This window comes from Achroia grisella, unplaced genomic scaffold (genome assembly GCF_030625045.1).
Source record: "Achroia grisella isolate CSIRO2021 unplaced genomic scaffold, CSIRO_AGI_Agris_v1 utg808, whole genome shotgun sequence".
Taxonomy (NCBI): Eukaryota; Metazoa; Arthropoda; class Insecta; order Lepidoptera; family Pyralidae; genus Achroia; species Achroia grisella.
Window position 1 is genome coordinate 113,053 of NW_026713029.1, and position 20,124 is coordinate 133,176.

The 20,124-nt window shown below is 31.9% G+C and overlaps 1 protein-coding gene across 1 annotated transcript; it reads left to right on the forward strand.

The window, feature by feature from the left end:
• The first annotated feature begins 10,526 nt into the window (after positions 1-10,526).
• On the forward strand, positions 10,527-18,913 carry LOC131851851 (syndecan). The gene is made up of 5 exons (XM_059202415.1): positions 10,527-10,623; positions 11,242-11,374; positions 13,628-13,752; positions 14,150-14,276; positions 17,728-18,913. Exons 4-5 carry the CDS (start codon positions 14,216-14,218, stop codon positions 17,898-17,900), a joined length of 234 nt encoding a protein of 77 aa, XP_059058398.1. The 5' UTR covers positions 10,527-10,623; positions 11,242-11,374; positions 13,628-13,752; positions 14,150-14,215; the 3' UTR covers positions 17,901-18,913.
• Positions 18,914-20,124: the final 1,211 nt, after the last annotated feature.

A 20,124-nucleotide genomic window follows, 5' to 3' on the forward strand; every position in this document is an offset into this window, starting at 1 on the left:
TTTTAATTTGTAGGCTTAAAAGCACGGAATGACCTATAATCAAATGAATATAAAAAAAATTGGATTTTTGATAGACATTTGAAATAAAAGTTGCAAATTAGGCGTTTTTTTTTTTTTTTTTGCTATAAAAAAATCGAAGTTTTGAAAATTTTCGATTGATAATAGTTCATTCCATGCGTTTACATATATTGAGTGTGCCCTGTAAATTTCAAGTAATTCGGTCCAGCCGTTTCTGAGATACAATGGAGGAAAGTTTGAAAAACACAGTTTTGAGAAAAACGCGTTTAAAGTTTCAAGTCCGTTAAAAACTATTAAAATATCAACTTACTCTCAATCGGCGATGCCTGGTCCATAGAGTATTCCTTCCTCTTCCTCGTGAAACTCTTTTAAAGCAGATTGTTCAGCTCTTGAGTCAATCCTGGCTTGTTTAACGACATCACTTACGCGCCGCTCAGAGCGTAAGATTCGCTTTTCATCCCGTTTCTCAACATACGCTTGGGCTTCACGACCAACAGGGCATCCCATAATCGACATAACTTTTAAAATACCTTGAAAACCTTCATTAAAGATAATAACTGCTAAGTAGCTAGCAATTTCAACAACTTTGGGACCAGAATGAAGATGTTTAGGAGCGAAAGTCCAAATCAAAGAATTCAAAGATTCGTTATTGTTTTGTGTCTCTGCTCCTAAACAACGAATTAATAATTCGTCTTTCGATAAATCTTCGAAAACCGGTTTGATAGCTTCTTGGACTTGCGGAATTAGAGGTGGTTTATCGTGATGAAATTGGTCCAGTTCATTATTAGCTTCAGCCTTACGCCATTTACACCAACTGTCTTCGCCTTCTGGACAAAATTGATGCTGAGGGTTTTCATCAGAAGAACATTTGTAATAGTACGTTGCCCAAACTTCCTTTCTCATATCTTCAAGCGAATCTGGATGGCGTCGAATTGCTAATCCGTAGAATTTTGTAATTTCTTGGATAACTTCGGTAAAATATTATAACAATAGAAATTTCTGTTTAAGTCTGTAGAAACGTGTCTAAACTTGTATAAACAAATATATTAATAAAAGGGGGGCCAGGTATAAAGCCGACGGTACACAATAGGCCCGGTCTCTAACTGCCAACTCACCGCTCCGAACCGCTCTTTCTTTTACCTGCTGTATCTTTAAAACGACTTCGAATTTTCTAAAATCGCTTTACTACCGTATTCTAGACATGTTAAGGGAGCAATTTATGAAAAAAAAAATCGATTTTTTCAACCCATCACATAGGAAGACCCCCTTAATGCAGTCACAAGCAGGTATTTAAGTATTTTTTCTTAAAAGGATATTTTAAATTTCTAATTAACTGGCTAAAGTAGTCGGGTTTCAGTCACATGCTAATAGTACCAGAATTAAACAAAATAATATAAATCTATCAAGTAAAAATGGACTTCCCCAAAATAACAACTAATTCGATGAAATAACAGTATATACAATAATGTTCTGTATTTTTAGTCTATATCAGAAAGCTGCAATCTTTCCATTAACTCTCGCTTCAAGATACTAAAGAAAATGAATGAAAAAATGCAAACAATACGTTTGTAATTGAAAAAACAAAATTGTTTATTTTGCTCGTACAATATCTGTGCAAATATGTTTAGATTGCTTCCGTAACAAACTGGGTCCCTCTACCATGTAACGAAAATGTAGGTAGCAGAAATCAACGACCGACATTCAATAACAAATTCCATTTCTGTATACACATGTAGGTCAGTTCGGGATATTCATTTACGAGGGGCGATATAGAATAGACGGGAAATAGATTGTAGCCCGTAATGTAAGCGTGTGAGTATTGTCAGGAAATATATAATTAGAACAAAATGCAGATTTAAATACATTAAACATTTCACTATTTAACTTAATTTATAATATCGGAGATTTTGCTTATTCAAAAAAAAACATTGACATTTTTTCACAGTTGAATCTAGTAACTAATAAAAAAACCATTATCAGTAGAATTATTAATCTGTCAGTCTATCTCAATTTACTGCGACACATGACAATTTAGAAATTATTTTCAATAACTATAATAAAATTTTGACACAAATTTTGGCACCGGTTTCTTGCCATTGCCTATCGAGTGCAATCATCTGATTGCACTCGATTTTATTATTACTATTTCGAATTTATATGAACGCTTACTCCTTTAACTTATACCAAGACCATAACTACAACACAACGACTAACCCAATACGTCCAACTATTATAATTTGAGCTGCCCCGTATCTCACGAAGCTGAGACAAATAGAACGACGCAGGGAAAATGTATAGAAGAGAGCAGGTCGAGCCTATCTGGTCAAATAACAAGTGGAACCAATCGGACATAGCTCGTAGTTGTAACGATTCCGTCTCTAGTTGGGAATTAAATTGACATAAAAATGCGGAGAGAATTTTTTTAAAAACACGATGAATATTTTTATACGATTTTATTTAAGATGTAAATCTTACAATTGAGTTTTGTACTTCAATTGTAAGATTCCGGCAGCTGATTGTGATGGAATTTACAACAATGTAACTTTGATAGACGTATGTAACTTTGGATATAATGCAATATTTCTATAACAATGAACAGGTTTTACGATAAAGCTGGAATTCTAGGCACTCTTGAATTAAACAATGTAACAGCGTCAGTGGTCATTTGCTTTGCCTCAATAATCATTATATTTTGATTTTAATTAGATGATCAAATACTTATAGAAACAAGTCTAAATATTATTATATAAAAGCATGTTTTAAAGGAAATATACATTTTAATAATTACCAAAATTTGATACTATAATGTATTAAATTTTGGTACTACAAATTTAGTGTTTTGTAAATATTTTATTCTTGATGAAAAAATGTTAAAATGTTCTTTTGGATTACTAATTTTCATCAGATGATGATGAATCTGTGATATTATCATTTTAACAATAATGTCGCCAATGTCTACCACCAAGCAACTTACTTTTAAAATTGTATTTCGGTAAGAGGATAGGGAAGTAGACTGAAGTTAGGCTGTACCGAATCATGCCAACTTAGTCGATCGAAATGACAACATTCTGCGGTTATCATAAGATACCGTATTGAGATTTTCATGCTGCTGTTCATGTATGTATATAGGCAACGGTTTCCACTTATCGTCAGGTGTGACGTCAGCTGGTTTACCGTTCCAGACACATCAAGAAATATGAGAAGAACTATGAAACTCATGGAAGGCGCGCCGTTTGATACCCAAGTGTCAGTGATGTCACTGGGCCATTATCCCTTAATATTCCCTCAGCGCCACGGATTTCCATTAAACTTCGTACATTTTAAACAGTTGCCTTTTGTGCTCACTTCAAAATTCATCGCATATTTAAAGGTTACAAAGAGCTTTGTTTAACTTTTTAAGCCGCTTTAAGGGACGCGGTAGGCATCACGAATTCTGTTTTACTTGGTGTAATGAAAACAAGTTTTCCGCTCCTGTAGCACGATGTGTGTGTTGAATTCACTTAACTGTGGTATCCACCTACGTAAATCAATAAAATTAGCTAAGGTGATGACTTTACAATATTTCAACTTCAATTATATATTATTGTAGCTGTGCAATTTCAATCGCATGAAATTTATAGGCTGTGTTATTCTGACGTTTAGCTATTATAAGCTATAGTATTGTAAAGTTTCATCAAAATCAGTTCAGTAGTTATTGCGTGAAAGAGTAAGAAACATCCAGCCATTCATCTATCCATTCATACTCTCAAACTTTCGCGTTTTTAATATTAGTAAGATTGTGACTAACGCTGAGTATTAGCATTTAGCATAACTTTACATCATCTTAGTTTACTCCTTTTCAAATTTTGCTACCGCAACGGCTGAATAAGGAAACATTATAATAATAATACTCGTACCGCCATCTAATCCCAAATTAAGCTTTTGACTATTTAATAGACTAGAGAACAGTTATATAGTATCGCTAAAAATATATAGTTATTAATGAACATACTTATATTATATATAATGGTAATAAATAGCTCAAAGAAATATAATTAACATATTAAACTATTACATTGTCCGATTTTGAACCCAGGACCATTGAAAAATAGTGTTTTTGTTGAACAGTACATCCTCAAGATCGTTAAACAAAGATGTAAAGAATCACTAGAGCAAGAGAAAAACAACGTAAAGCTGTATATTAAACTGCCTGGTATCAGTAACTCCCTCTTAAAAATAAAAAAAGATACCTAACATCTAAGTCAAAGAAGCAACAATTCTTAAATAAATAATGACTTCGTAAAACACTTCCTTGATCACTTACTTAAGCCAATAAGAAGTATTCAATTATTCAACTCATCCTCGAGAAAAAACAGGAGCATTCCAATTTTGTCCAATACACGCACCTGGAAAAGAAAAGTGGGCAGACTTGTTAATTACTAGCTGCGCCCGCGGTTTCACCCGCATCAAATGTATAACCTATATGTTATTCTGATGTATAAGCTATAATATTGCAAAGTTTCATCAAAATCTGTTCAGTAGTTTTTGCGTGAAAGGGTAACAAACATCCATACTTACAAACTTTCGCGTTTATAATATTACTAGCTACACACTCCGGCTTCGTCCGGGTGTACATGTTTTATATATATAAACCTTCCTCTAGAATAACTCTATCTATTAAAAAACCGCTTCAAAATTCGTTGCATAGTTTTGTGGACAGACAGCGACAGGAACTTTATTTTATACTATGCAATGATTAAGATTAAGATAAGATTAGCAATAAAACCGTCGAGTCTATTAATTGATGTTTAGATAGTAATTTAGAGGACGGCAAATGACAAAGGCTAGTTTCGGTGGCATATGAACCCGCCTCATGATACGGGATCCATGTAGATCCAGTAGAAGGACTTTCTAAGCGTACAATATCGAGATACCTAATATTTAATATTCAACCACTTACAGGACTTAGGAATGACTGGCTACTTCTGCAGCATTGTCTTCTATTTTTAAATAAAACACAACCTGTGTCCGTTTTTCGATTCGATTTTTCATTAAGATCCGTACAGTCCCTATATGTGCAAAGAGAACAAACATACGCTATCGAATTGTCAATATTAATACCGATGTTGTAACTTAACTACCACCTAGCATAAAGTTACTAAGTATATTTATAATTTATGTTTCTGTATTATATGACAAAACTTACATATAATTAAAATAAATTAAAATAAAATAGTAGTATAAAAACATATAAATGATTTAATTTATTGTGTATAATTATATATTACAGATTACTGAAATTTTGCCAAAACAATGGCGAAATATGTAGACTATTTTATTAATACTGATATTCTTACCTTTCATTAATGTTTATATCATATTCCATGGAAATAAGATACATTTAATTTAGTAATAATAAAAAATAAATAAATAATAGTTAATAATAAATTCGACTTAATAAATGCGTAACTGAAATAGATTTCTACCAAAAGGTAAACGGCGTTAAACAGTCTCTGAAATAGATGATTTTAACTTGAGAGTAAAATTTATCTATTGTAAATAAAATTTTATATAATTATGTGAAACATAAATATCATTTGAATACACTATCATGATAGTCCCATATATTTCTTTAAAACTTAACACACACTCTTATAATTAATTTGTGTATTTTCAGTGAGACTTATTCACATATATATATATATATATATATATATATATATATATATATATATATATATATATATATATATATATATATATATATATATGTATCGTAAATGTTCATGCGATAGATGATTCATATTTTGTGCTACAATAGTTTCGACGCTATACAAAATTATTAAAATGAACTGAATTTTATTTATATGTTATTTTATGTTAAATGTTACCGAATTATCGTGCCTCGCATTTAATATTTTTGTTAATGAACACTAATCTTTATATAATATAAAATGAGCATTCGCTGTCTGTTCGCTTAGATTTTTTAAACTGCGCAACAGATTTTAATGCAGTTTTTAGCAATATATATAGTGATTTAAGAGGAAGGTTTATAGGTATAATATATTTACACCAGTGCGAAGCCGGGGCGGATAGTTAGTAATAATTATAATGCAAAGTTCTTCCATATAGGAAGATTTAATTCTGTGCTCTGCCGGGTCTAATGACATAATTAACTTCCACAACCTGCCAGTGATATGTGTATCTACTCGGTCTGTCCTAATATAGGATTAATAGACCACAAAATGAATACGTCCATTCAAGACTGCTGGTCAAAGAGGATAACGAGTTTACTTACATTTAATATCTACGAGTCTACAGGCATTAAATATTAATTCTATTTAGCAATAGTGTGTGTGGAAAACTAAATAACACAAATGTTATGGTTTTCAGTCGGACTCGATTAACTGTTTGCCCCTTTATTATTGTGGTTGGTTACTGGAAAGCAAATTTGCTTTTAATTATTGAACAGTGAAAATATTTTTGTGCATAAATGAAACTAATTTTAATGCAGTTTTCAGCAACAGATTGAGTGATTTAAGAGAAACGTACCGATAATTTTTAAAATTAGTAATCCACCGAAGCTGGGGAAGGGGGCCGTCTTACTAATATTATAAAAACGAAAGTTTGTAAGTATAGATGGATGTTTGTTACTCTTTCACGCAATAACTACTGAACAGATCTTAATGAAACTTTACAGTAACACGTAGGCTACGAAATTTCATGCGGGTGAAATCGCTGGCACAGCTAGTGGATAATAAATTAATCCCAATAGGAGTCATTTTTTTTATTAGAATCCTTAATGATTGTAAGCAATTTTTCATTTCAGATAGTTATTCTATCACTTGAATTATATTATAACACATCGTTGTCTTTAAATCACCTTCCTAATTCATTATTATCATCCAAGTGTATCCCACTCAGCTGATTGCCCAGCATTCCTATATTGTTCTGACAGTTATCCCAACTGGAGGACTTTCAGTCATTACCGGCACAATAGCCTGTTAACAACAGAACGACTGAACATAATAAGTGTATTATGATAATATAAAAGAATAATGTGCTCATCGAACAGTTACAGATATTCTATAAGCAGATTAGGATTTTTCTATACAGTATACATTAACATCTTTATCGTTCTTTATCCTTTACTTCATTATTTCTTTATTTTTCTTTACATATAATAAATTTTAATCGTGACTGGTTCGGAACATTTTGTTTCATTTTACATAATAATGGTTTAAATATTTCACAAAAACAGTTGTCAAATATAGACCAAAAAGAGTTAAGAAAAATATCTCCAATTTTCAAAGCGACCTTTTTATTAGAGAAAATATGAACTGTCAATATTTTTTTATATACTATATATTTCATGAAATATGTTTTAGAAATATTATCTGATTATTGTGGATATATTATTTTTTAAAGTATTTTTACACTGATGCCATCAAACCTATACTATAAATATAGTACCTAGTATCTTTATGTCCATATGCAACATAAATAGACAGGCAGTAAAATATTTAAAGTAGATATTTGAATTTAAGGCAAGGCAGTCTGATACTCTCGAGAAGGTAGCTGGTGGTGGCATTCAAGAGGCTTTACATACACTGGACCGTTCTAAATGGACGGAAATTGTTCATGGCCGCAATCTTTGGACATGAGGGATCGACCAAGAGATTTGAATTTAAAAATAGGATAGCATCTTCGATCCTATATGTAATGTATACAAAAATACCTATGTATCCGATTTTGCACGAGCAAAATTAAGGCATATAATTTATGTTAGTATGGATTTTAAACCTTAAAGGCAAATAAACTTATCCCTATCTCGAGCATTTTCTTTTATTGAAATTGCCCTTAATAAAAAGTTTTAATGTTAGGTATACCTATTCTGACTGTTATCTAAATAGCTTTTATTTATAGCGGGACTGTAATCTGCGGTTTTTTCAGTATTAAAAAAAACCGTAATCTTTATTATAATTTCCGTTTTGCAGCCATTATAAATAATGTGTCACTTAACCATTAGGGATATTTTGTAATTCAACACAAGCAGTTAATTAATGCGGCTCACATACCTACATACAAAAATTTTTAAAATAACTTAGTTAATTATAAATAAATAAAGTTGTTGTTTATTCGTTTTGATAGTTTTTTTATATTTTATTGTATTTTATATTTAGACGTTCTGTTTCTTTATAGCGATAATTTTTGTAATGCCAATCTTTGTATAACAGTTTTTTCTCTTAGAGCTAATCAAATTATATATATATATTTGTTTTACCAAGAAACTTGTCTCACTTTATTTCAGTTTATAACAAACAGAGTTAAGCCTAAACTTAAGTATTGCTTGAAATTACCTACTCCAAAAACTACTTTCATTTTTTCATTAATAATGATAATATTGTTCTATTAATTACTGTACAAAAATTTATGTAATACGTCCATTCTACCATTCGCTAATTCATCTAATAAACGCACCACGTAGGTTCTATTACTCGTAAAAATGCTAAATACAACAAGAATACTTCACAGTATAATCTCCTTGCTAATTTTACCTTACATTGATGTATAAAGCAACAACTTAAGCCCGAGATAAATAATTAAAGTCCACATCAAACCGAAGCTATTTAAATATTCCAGAGGAGCGCGTATAAGTTAAATTAATACGCGTATACAGGGCGAAACCGTAATAAACCCAAAATACAGGCAGGTCAGTATAGGCGGGCATTATCCGCGGACAATAAATAATATTTCTCATTACGCCCCCGCTCCACGCTCGAGCCCGTACCCCATTTCACCCCTATTACCATAGATGTACCACGTAACAGAGTGTAAACATCCAGTACCTTAGCTTTTTTCCTCGACTGGCAACACTTGCGATAACTGTCAATGGCAGCTAGCTGTGGTAATTAAATACTTTTACATAATTTTATACTGTCTTTATTATAATTAGTGAGTTCAAACTATAAAAAGCATTGATTGTTGTTTGTATGCAATTTTATGCACGTTTTCAATCTGTGTTGTAAACCACTAGACCCCCGAGGCCGTCAATATGTATCAATATACTAATTTATCGTTTACAATTAGCGATTAATAATAGCATCACTAATAATAGAAATACTTTAGGTAATATATGTACCTCTTACTATAGATAGTTTTTTACAAACTACTTATAGAAGTAGCTTGTAAAAGATTATGAAATGAATAATATCTACAGTCTAATTCACATAGTTTATATTTTTAAGTAACCTCTTCCACTTTTATGTTAGAGCACTGAAAAGTTACATTCTACGATGAGATCATCTTTGCCCTTCTATGTCAAGGAGCATGGGACCCTCTGTGATATATACTTATTACATACAAAAACAGAAATTGCAGTAATAATATTCAAAAATCGAATAGTATTTGTTTTCCTTTTTACATAATCATTTATTGTGTTTATCATTTTTTATTCCCATCGCCAACAATTCTCTGCACCACCTTTGGTTGACTGGTAGAAAATGACACCGTCAAATGTACTATATTTTGTATTGTATGAAGTTAAATAGATAAGTAATAATGCTGGCCATATCTTTTTTGTTACATTTTTTAATTAGTGCTGTGTAATATTGTTCACTTTGCATTGCTCGATATTGTACCGTTTTATTTGTATAAAATAATAATGGTACAACATAATAAACATTAAACTACCCATAGACAAAAATAAAATCACTTCGTATGTGTACATGACGAGACAAATGGTTTAAACTGACAGGACGATAGTGAAACATAAAACGATCCATATGAAATTAAATTGGTTGATTTACAACCAATTTAATTTCATATGGATCGTTTATTAGCATTCATTTATTTAAAAAAACATTGTATAAACCTATTTTTGGTTATTAGTGAAACATGACTATATAACGTGAAGGTAGACAACAGTCCCTGTTACTAACAATTCCCTCGTCCAGATGGATCTGCAAATGAATAGGAATTTGCATATTCACTTTACTTACATATAAATAGCATACACATTTAGCACGCATACCTATATTTAAACACCTCTGTAATAGTCAAGAATGGAAAATAACAATATTATTCACCAAGTAATCTATATCTGAACATAAAGGTAGATTTGTTTTACTAATTCAATTGTGTACTACTAATTTGATTAAACTACAGTGGCAAATTGTCACGCCACCCTGAACAAATTTATTATACCTAATATAAATTATATATTTTGTAAGTAGTCTAAAATGCTTTATACTTTATTTAATTTTATGAAAATATTTGTTTAAAAGTAAAAAGGTACAACTATCTTCATGACATCTGGCGAAAAACGTTGCAACTTGTAAAACTGAAATTTCGAACGCGCTTTGGCGTGCGAATTTGCTAACGCTTGCCTCAAAAGCCTCACTCTGTCTCTCCCGGCATCTGTTGGCGGCCACCAGGAACACACCGAACATTCCCGACTCCCCCTCCCAGTCCCCCGGCAAAAGCCTATCGATCGCCCACCGCGCCGTCACAACTTCGCTAACCGACGAAAGCACTGCCACGGTTCGGTTAAAAATTATAAATAATTCACACATAATCAGGCCTAAAAAAGATATTCCAGGATAAGAATTTCAATACCAGTAAACGGTGAGTGTTCCCTAACACTTAACTTTCCATTCACGGTTTAGCCCATTCATGGTGACGTGGGAAGAAACGCAATTTCGTGAGTTATGCCTTTTGTCGCTTTGGGTGTCGTGATTACAGTTTATTTGGTCGTTTGTCTAACTGTTTAATAGATGTATATAATTCAGAATAAACATTATAAAAAAAATCTTTAATTGTAGTGAAAAGTTGAAAATTGGGTCATACTTCCTTCCGCTGCTAACGCAGTTGTGTGTGCAGGTACCTACTCTCAGCTGTATTGTGCGCATTAAAGAAAATCTATTCTTCATTTGAATGTTTATATACTATATGCATTCTTGTATTAGTATCTAGTTCTTTTTCCATGAAAATAGAACTAAATTATAGAGAAGACTTAACTATAATCAATGAAACAAACACGGTAAACTGCAATCCTAGCTCGGATAATTCCTGACAAGGGATCCTCAGTGGATTCTGAAAAAAGTATCTTAGAATTATTCCTTCTCCATTAATAGAGTAAAACATCTGTAACAAATTTATGTATTAAATAAAACATAATATAAAACCTTATTACGAAAATCATCTGCTACAATTATTTTAATATTACAACTTTCTCAATTACAGAACAGTGTCCTCCCCACGCAAGACCGAACACCGGAATACATAGACGATGATGGATCAGGCCTAGAAGACGAGAGCTCCGGCTCGGGTTGGGGTGCAGGCCCAGGAGTCGACGACGAAGACGGCCGAGGATCAGGTGATTCGCCACCAGGGGACACTGATGACGAAGACTATTTCGACACAACGATAAAAGCCATCACATTGGCACCCGACACCCCGGAAACCATCACCCCGGTACCCATCACCCCGGTACCTAATACCCCGGAACCTGAGGAAGATCCTAAATATGACATCATGGATGTGTACGGAAAGTTCACACCGGTCATCGACGACACCACGACGTTCCCCACAGACGATCAGATCGATGTAGTAATTCGTGAGTAGAGGCTGAAGCATGCCATTTTTTTTGCGTATTATTTTATTTTATTGGATGACAAAATGAACGATAAACTGATATTCATTATTCTTCAATAACATATGCCATGTCATAACCTATGGATGGTCACAAGATTTACCAGAGGTAGACTGTAAAAGATCATCTACTTAGGTCCCTTGGTCTCACCTATTTCAACGTTTGTTTTGTAAGCTGTTTTTCATTATTGTTTAATATGTTGTTTGTCGGTTGTAGGGGCAGATTAGGCAATAACAATTCTTGATAAGGGGCGTAACACATAGTCCTCTAGAATGGCAATGCATGAATGGTATCGATAGTGTTACATTATAACGTGATGTCCATAGTGCTGTTCATGTATGTAGGCAACGGTTAGCGCTTACCATCTGGTTACCCTGAGCTTATTTGCCATTTTAATTACATTAAAAATATAACAGAGAAATATTACATACAAATATAACATATTTGATTTTTACCAAACATGGCAATTTACAAGTAACTTCGTTTAATAATTTACTGCTTAAATACATATATCGGTTTATCTGTTTTGTCATTCAAATCATTAACTTAATTTAGCCTTCAGTGTTATATCATATATTTATTCATTTAGTTATATCAACTAATATAATCTGTAAATATTCTTACCAACGAAATTTCTCAAAACCATTCTTTGTTATATAACAAAATCTAATTTGAAATTCTTCCTAATTGACGTCGTTAATTAGAAGAGACATTCCTTCGTGTCTTTCAATTATCAGTAATTCTATTAATTAAACGAACATAGAGCATGCAAAATTAAACAATTTCTCATAAACAATAGAATAGCATTAACTGTGCCATAACCTTGAGTTAAGTTATCACGAATTATACGTATAGCAGGTCAGTTCCCTTCTGCACTCTGTAGGATACAGTAATATATTTAACACCCAAGGAAAATATCGTATATTAATGATTATTGACTATAATTTCTAAGTTGCAAATCGCAAACTAATAAATTTGGTAAGCAAAGGATTTTGGTAAGTTTTTTTCTAATGTTTAGCTGTTTGCTATGTTTGTAATAAAGTTTTTATTTATTTTAACTTGCATGACTTCATCCCTCATCATGCAAGCCGACATAATTACCCATATTGTCATATTGAAATGTTTTTATCAACTTGCTCTTCGCATGCCCATTTGGTAATATAGCCCTAAATAGATGTATTATTTCATGATCAGTCATTAGTTTAGCAGTATTACCAACTCATTTATAACATTGGTAAACATTGTTTTCTAGTCATCATTGATTTTTCATCGATCGTTGGTCCTATCCATTCCAAATTGTCCAATAATACTATCCCAAGTCTTCGTCATCATATTACTAACTTCTAAATATAAATAATTAACTGGCATTTTATTCTTATTATAATAATATTTAGTATTTCACTAGCTATTAGGTTATAGTTTATTGAAACTGTGTTAATATTTATTATAATAATATTTAGTACGGCACTAGCTATTAGGTAATATTTTATTAAAAATCTGTTAATATTTGGAATTATCAACTATAATAAATAATCAACTATAGGGTTTTTAGTTAAAAATATGATATAAATTTCTTATATTCGATTGTAACTTGGTTGTTCAATGAAAGAATGTTCTCAATTTTGATGTTTTGTGTATATTACAATGTCTTCCCCAATTATATACTTCTGTATCGTTTTTAAGAAAGCAAGATTACTTCTATAGTTATTTATACTAATGACCAATATTTAATCGTTTACTATAATATTTTCCCGTCAATCAAATTTTGGCTTATGAAGTCAAAACACAACTAAATAGTATGCACTACTATAACTAAATCAGAAATTTTTCACAGTTCATGATTTTTAAATATTAATTGTAAATCACATTTAATTATTCATTCAGTACTTCCTTTTTAGAGCTATAGGAGAATACACGCTTTTATTTATAAGAACTTTCTAGAAATATATGCTAATATTTTTTTATTAAATATTCTAGCTCGTGGGGGCAAACAACCGGGTGAAGGTAACGCAGAAGTGGTCGTCGGTGGCGCGAGGGAGACACCCTCGCGCCCAGATCAGACTGACATCAGCATTTCTGGAGAAGACACCAGTCCTGACGCTGTAAGTATAATTACTTCTTTAAATTTATAACTAACTTTAACAAGAACTGGAATCAGACTTTTGCTGTTATTGTGTTCTCTTGTTTCATGTATTCTTTGATTGTTTATTATAATTATGTAAATATGTATCTTCAACCAAACTGTTTCTCATCATTTTATATAGAAAGGATTTAAACCACATTTTACCAAATTTTAGGGTTTATTTGTATATTACAACTATTATACATGTCATATAATGTTTTGTCATTACTAGATATTGCCGACTTTTTAAGGAACGGGTAATAACATATTTTTTTCTAATAATTCCTGTACCACGTTTAATCTTCGTACTCTATTATTACTCGGTAATCTAGATTATTTTTAAACCTTATTTTGATGTACTAACGTTAAAATTCCAGGATCACGTGCCGGCCGGATCAAATATAGAGTCGGAATCGCGGCCAGCAGATACCGACGTCTTCATCATGAATGCCAAACCGGAGGACAGAGCCACCAGCTTCTTCGCGCAGCCTGGCATTCTCGCTGGTATGTACCACAAAAGTCAAATCGTAGTATAAACCCGTTCAAGGAAACGGAGTTCAGCGTGAACTCGGAAAAAAAGAACGACGTTGATCTCGTTTTACTTTAAATGGAATTCACATGTGTTATATAGATCGCGTTTACCAAAATGAAGTTTAGGTTTTCATTCGTTCACAGTGTTACATGCTCATAAAATAATATTTGATGCAATGGGTAATTTAAATAAAATAATTCTAAGAAATATTTGTAATTCAGTCATATGATAATTAGGATAAGTTTTTTAATTTTTAATTTAATAAGTCCCGTCCACTACAACAAACTAAACGTCCACTAAAACAACAACCTTTACCTATAAACTAGTAAAAAAATATTTTATTTAGCATTTTTTTTAAACTACTGGCAATTTTCTTTTTATTCCCGATATTATATTGTCAAAAATTTTATTGATAACTGTTTGACAACTGACAGCTGCTTTAAATACGTTTAAAGAGTTAACTGTAGCAATTCAGATGTTCAGATTTATAAACGTGTTTAGAGAAATTTGTAATGGTGAAATGCAAAATGAAGCTTTGGACACGTTTAAACGTTTTAATGGCGTTTAGTTCGAAATAAACGCGATCAGTTTCTTTGGTGAAATCCGACCTTAAATAACGAAATTAATTTAATGAATATTCCATCTGTTTAAGAACCTCTTATAGGTAATTTTATATATTTTTTTTATTCTAATGTAGGAAGAATAGGGATTATGGAGTGGCTAAAGGCCATGTGGAGCGGTTGGAGGCCTCCTGCCAGACAATTGTTATCCCCGGACAATTTACACAGCAACATCTAGTCACAAACCAAGCGGAACTTGGAACTAGACAACTGATAGAATAGTTAAATACGATATTTTTTGAAATTTACATATATTTTTTTTTGTCTTATTTTTATAACATCTCTAGAATATTGTCTAAATTTTCAAGTTGATCCGACTAATAGTTTCGGAGATACAGCCTTGAAAAGGTTACAGGTATAGGCTGAGGGCGCAGTAGGTAAAACTGCTGCAGCTCATCTATTGTTTGTTAGCTGTAATTCTTGTCCCTTTTTTCTTTATACAAGGTAAACTACTGGAAAATATTTCATTTGGTGATTTCTCGTTAAACTACGAAGTTCATTTTGAGGTTATAAGTGTTTGTTGTGAATTTTATTCGATAAAAAATGCCGTTTAAAGTGTCTAGAACCCAGATAACGGAAGGTGTTCGTATCAGCATTATTATTAATTATGCACGGTATGGACCTAAAACTTGGCCCAAATTCCCATGAATATGATGAAACGGAATATGGATGAAAACCGGGTGACCGCAGCCGAAAAGAAATCTACCAGCGAGACTCGTGAAACCAGGATTCGTCATAGACTGGAGCAAAAGGATGCCCTGGACAATGCAGGTGCAGCAGTTCTCTACTTATGGCCTGATTCAATGTAAGTTAAAAAAAACAAAAAGACTTTTATTGTCTCTTAAAACTTTAAACGTTTTTCTCAAAACTATGTTTTCAAAGACGGTTGTCAAGATTTCTGCGAACTACTCAACCGATCTTGATGAAAAACAGGTCTTCGAGATATCATTTACAAGGTCTTGAACGAAGGATTTTTTTTTTTTTAATTACTATTTAAAAAAAAAAATGTCATTCATCGAAATTTGCATTTTTTTATAAAAACGTCTCCCAAAAATCCAATTTTCATTTTTTTTTTTTTTTCCTTCGTCCAATTAGTTTATTGTCTTTACTAAAACACGTATTTTTTATTTTTATTTCAGATGATCCTGAAAGAAGTTCTGCTGACAACGCGGAGGCACCTTTTTTTCGAGGGACTACCGGAAATGGCGTCGTAATGACCGCCATTTTGATATTTTTTTTTGACAATTTTGCAAAATGTTTATTAAATATGTATCTTTTAAATAAAAAAAAAATTCATTAAAATATTTCATTTTTTATATGTAAAAAAAATTATTGAAAAAAGGCCGTTTTTTGCCCGAGGAAACCCATGTAACCCCTTAAACGATTTTTTTTTTTTTTTTTTAATTTAATTGCATTATAGTTATAAAAATGTGAGGTAATGCATTTATTATTAAGCGTGGTAATACATATAGATTCCGAATCTGTAGGGCCATTATATCTAGTAAGTCGTACACTCATTCTACACAATATGTCAATATGTTTTTTTTTATTGTTTATTAATGGTACAACATACATATTACATTAAATTCTTAAAATATAAAGGAAATATCATGTACATTGGGATAAGCAGTGCATTCCTCTCCGATCGATGTCCCGTCCAATTCAAACGAGGACCGATGTTACGACGGCCTGAGCCGAAGTTCGAACCCCTAGTGGTGCCTTCAGACTAAAGTCGTATCCGTCAGGCGGGAGTTGGCCTTCAGGCGCTCCATAAGTCCTTCCGCGGATTTGGAGTGCCATCTGCACTCGCCCGCTATCGTCCGGTGAAGCTGTAAAGGCTAGCTGCGGCCGTCGGTTATTCCGTTCTCAATAGTTCAGATTTGTACCGCAACATAGCAAATTGTATTATTCTGCGTAGACGTTTTAACTGAGAGACAATCATAACGGATACTATGACTCAGTACCTACTTCAGTTTTGATAATTATAATAATGTGATATTTATCCTCTATTGTAGAGCAATTCAATACAACTGATTCATTACCCATCTATACATATAAATAAAATTGGAATGTCTGTTTGTAATATTGTAATAACCGTTTTTTTACTACATGGATATGAATATAAATACGGTACACACACCAAAATAATATTTTTAAAATTTTTGTCTGTCTGTCTGTTTGTTCCGGCTAATCTCTGAAATGGCTGGACTGATTTTGAAGGGACTTTTATTGACAGGTAGTTGATGTAATAAGGAGTAACTTAGGCTACTTACATTTTAGAAAAATAAAGTTAAATTCCACGCGGACGAAGTCGCGGGTACAGCTATACAATATAAAAATAGAATGCGAGTCAGTTATTAGATATGTCATACTTATACGAATGATTCTGGCTTTTAGTAGCGATGAACATTATTGAATTGAAATCACTACTTAATTCTAAGAGATGGGATGTTTAAGTATTATGAAGTAGGTATAACGCTTAAGCTACGTGAACTATGTACTATTTATTGTATTGTTTTAATTTCTTATCGGCAAATCTAATGCTAAATGAAACAAAAACCGTACCATTCTTTAATGAAATAAACGAAGCTGTTTGCTTTGTAATATGTGTTTTGATTGAACAGTGAAATAATAAAGTAAAATTACAGGCTATGGCATAATATTGTACTCATCCGGAATAGCAACTCATAGGCGTTCTCCTTCTCTTACATTTAGCTCATACAAGATTTGACATTCCAATTTCAAAAAATAGGTCAATCGTACATTAAAATGTTATTTAAGAAAGATGTTTTTTCCGTTTCAGCTGTAATCGGAGGCGCCGTGGTTGGACTGCTATGCGCAATCCTAGTAGTCATGTTCATAGTGTATCGTATGCGCAAGAAGGACGAGGGTTCGTATGCCCTCGACGAGCCGAAGAGAAGCCCCGCCGCCGCTTCCTACGGGAAGGGACACAATAACCGGGAGTTCTATGCGTGAGACGACACCGAATCGACAACACCACAAGTTTATTAGTCGACCCGCCCACCGAGATTGTCGACCAATGGACGCGTCTCGTTTGGACCGTTACTTTTTAAAATTTTGAATGTTGGTACTACGTTCCATTTCACGCACTTTTCGTTATGCAAATAATCACTTATTTCATTAATGTGGCGAAATTTTATATGTGGCTTTGTGCGTGAATACCACATTCTAAGATGAATACTGTTTTACAATACATTGTTTCAATACGAACATACAATGTACGGATTGTACTGCAATACGTACAAACCTAGTACATATAGTAAGGTTTGTCTCATCGAAGAGTTAGAATGCAAATTAAGGGGCAGTGAAATGTTAAAATAAATCAATCTAATGACCAAATTTTGTATGTAAATTCGTGAGTTGATGTTTTGTGTATGGACTAGAAAAAATAAGGCTTCACACCTTGTAATCAACAAGTGAAGCACTGATTAATGTGACTATGACAACTCGCTAAATACTTACCTATTACTGCGTTTTCATCAGAATACATGCGACAAAACATGTTGTATTTACAACATATTTTTAACAAGAATTTTAGTGGCAATACTTGTGTCAATTATCATTTTGTGCTATTTGATGATGTTTCTCAATATATGTAGTCTTTACAAGCGTTCTACATGTGTTATACATGTATAAAGTAAAATGTTTTTGGTGAAAACGCGGTATTACACAGACACGATACATAACAAATATACATACCGGTAAATAATTTGAACACGGTTTCCTGCGTCAAAATCGTCTATAGCTCAAACTTCACTGATTGTGGTGTTGTTCAATTACTTTGCTGTGAACTATGCTGATATTGACACTGAGTATTGTTAAATTTAGAATACATGTAAACAAAATTTAAAATACTCAATGACTAATACGATGGTAGATGCTTCACTTGTATATTACGCGGCTTCATTGTTTTTTCTCGTCCATTTTGAGTAACAGTTATATCCATGTAAATTTGCAAGCTTCGAGACCAATGTGGTTTGAATGTCGTGGAAATATCATTGTTTGATAACATTTTGATGCTGCATGAAAGATCTAGTGTGTTCTCTGTAAAAAATTAATGTGCCATCTTTTTTTTTTTTTCTGTAAATTGCCATTTTTCTCTTCGCATAGACTAATTTCTAGACTCAATATCTAAGTGTAGATTAACGTCCATATCTACTGGTTCTTTATGTATGTATATAAAATACAGGTAAAATGTATATTTAAGGCTTCAAATGTGCTAAAATAATATTTGGAAAATTATTGCTTCTATGTCATCGAAATGAAACAAGATATTTTTAATAATTTGGCTGTAATTTACGTAATTTGTTTGCATGTTTTTTTCTGTCAATCATAAAATTATGTTCCTAGATATATTTTCTACTTGTCTTATAATTTTTAATTAGTGTTGTAATAATAATATTTTTTCTGTAATCAATTGGGTTTTTAATATATTTTAAGTAATCTAGTGATATAAATTTAAAAAGTTTCGGCTATGAATTGATGAAAAGGAATTGATTTATCTATTTTTATTTATTTCCATTATGAACATTATTAATTAATTATTAGTTATTAAAACTTTTAAGTTGAAAGACTAATAACATTGGTTCAGATTTTTCTATGTTATGAATAATTTATACGTATTTTAATATAAATACGTATATAAATATGTACTTGCAATAAGTAACTTTTCTGTAGAACCAGAAATTTGTAAAATATTTATTATTTGATATTATTAAATGTAATCGACCAACCATTGTCAATAATAAATTCACTTTTTAAATTTAATTTAAGAGTCCATAAGAATTGCAACATTGCTCTTTGTCTTTCATTATTATTATATAAAGAGGCTATTTAAAAATCATAAATTTTAGTCGATAAGTATTTTTAATTTCGATTTTTTTATATATAGTTATACGCTTTCTACACAATTTCGGCAAAAACATATTTTATCTGATTTATAAAATATCTTCTGATAAAATTAATTAATGATAATGAAAAACAACAAATTGTGACGTAAAAAACAACGTTGCTATTCTTAGTAAAGAAGGGCCTTTTTATATCTATTTTAAACTAGGTTGTGCAACGAAAAACTACCTAATTTTATTGTTTTTCGATTTATTAGGTAATCATTATTTTCTATTTAACTGTTGTGCCATCTTCATTGATAAGAATCATGTTTACTTTTGATTTTTTTGTT

Bases quoted from the DNA above. Each gene is read 5' to 3' on its own strand.
- LOC131851851 (XM_059202415.1), top strand. From the start codon at position 14,216: ATGAATGCCAAACCGGAGGACAGAGCCACCAGCTTCTTCGCGCAGCCT. The intron at 14,277-17,727 runs GTATGTACCACA...TTTCCGTTTCAG, and splicing joins GCAGCCTGGCATTCTCGCTG to CTGTAATCGGAGGCGCCGTG.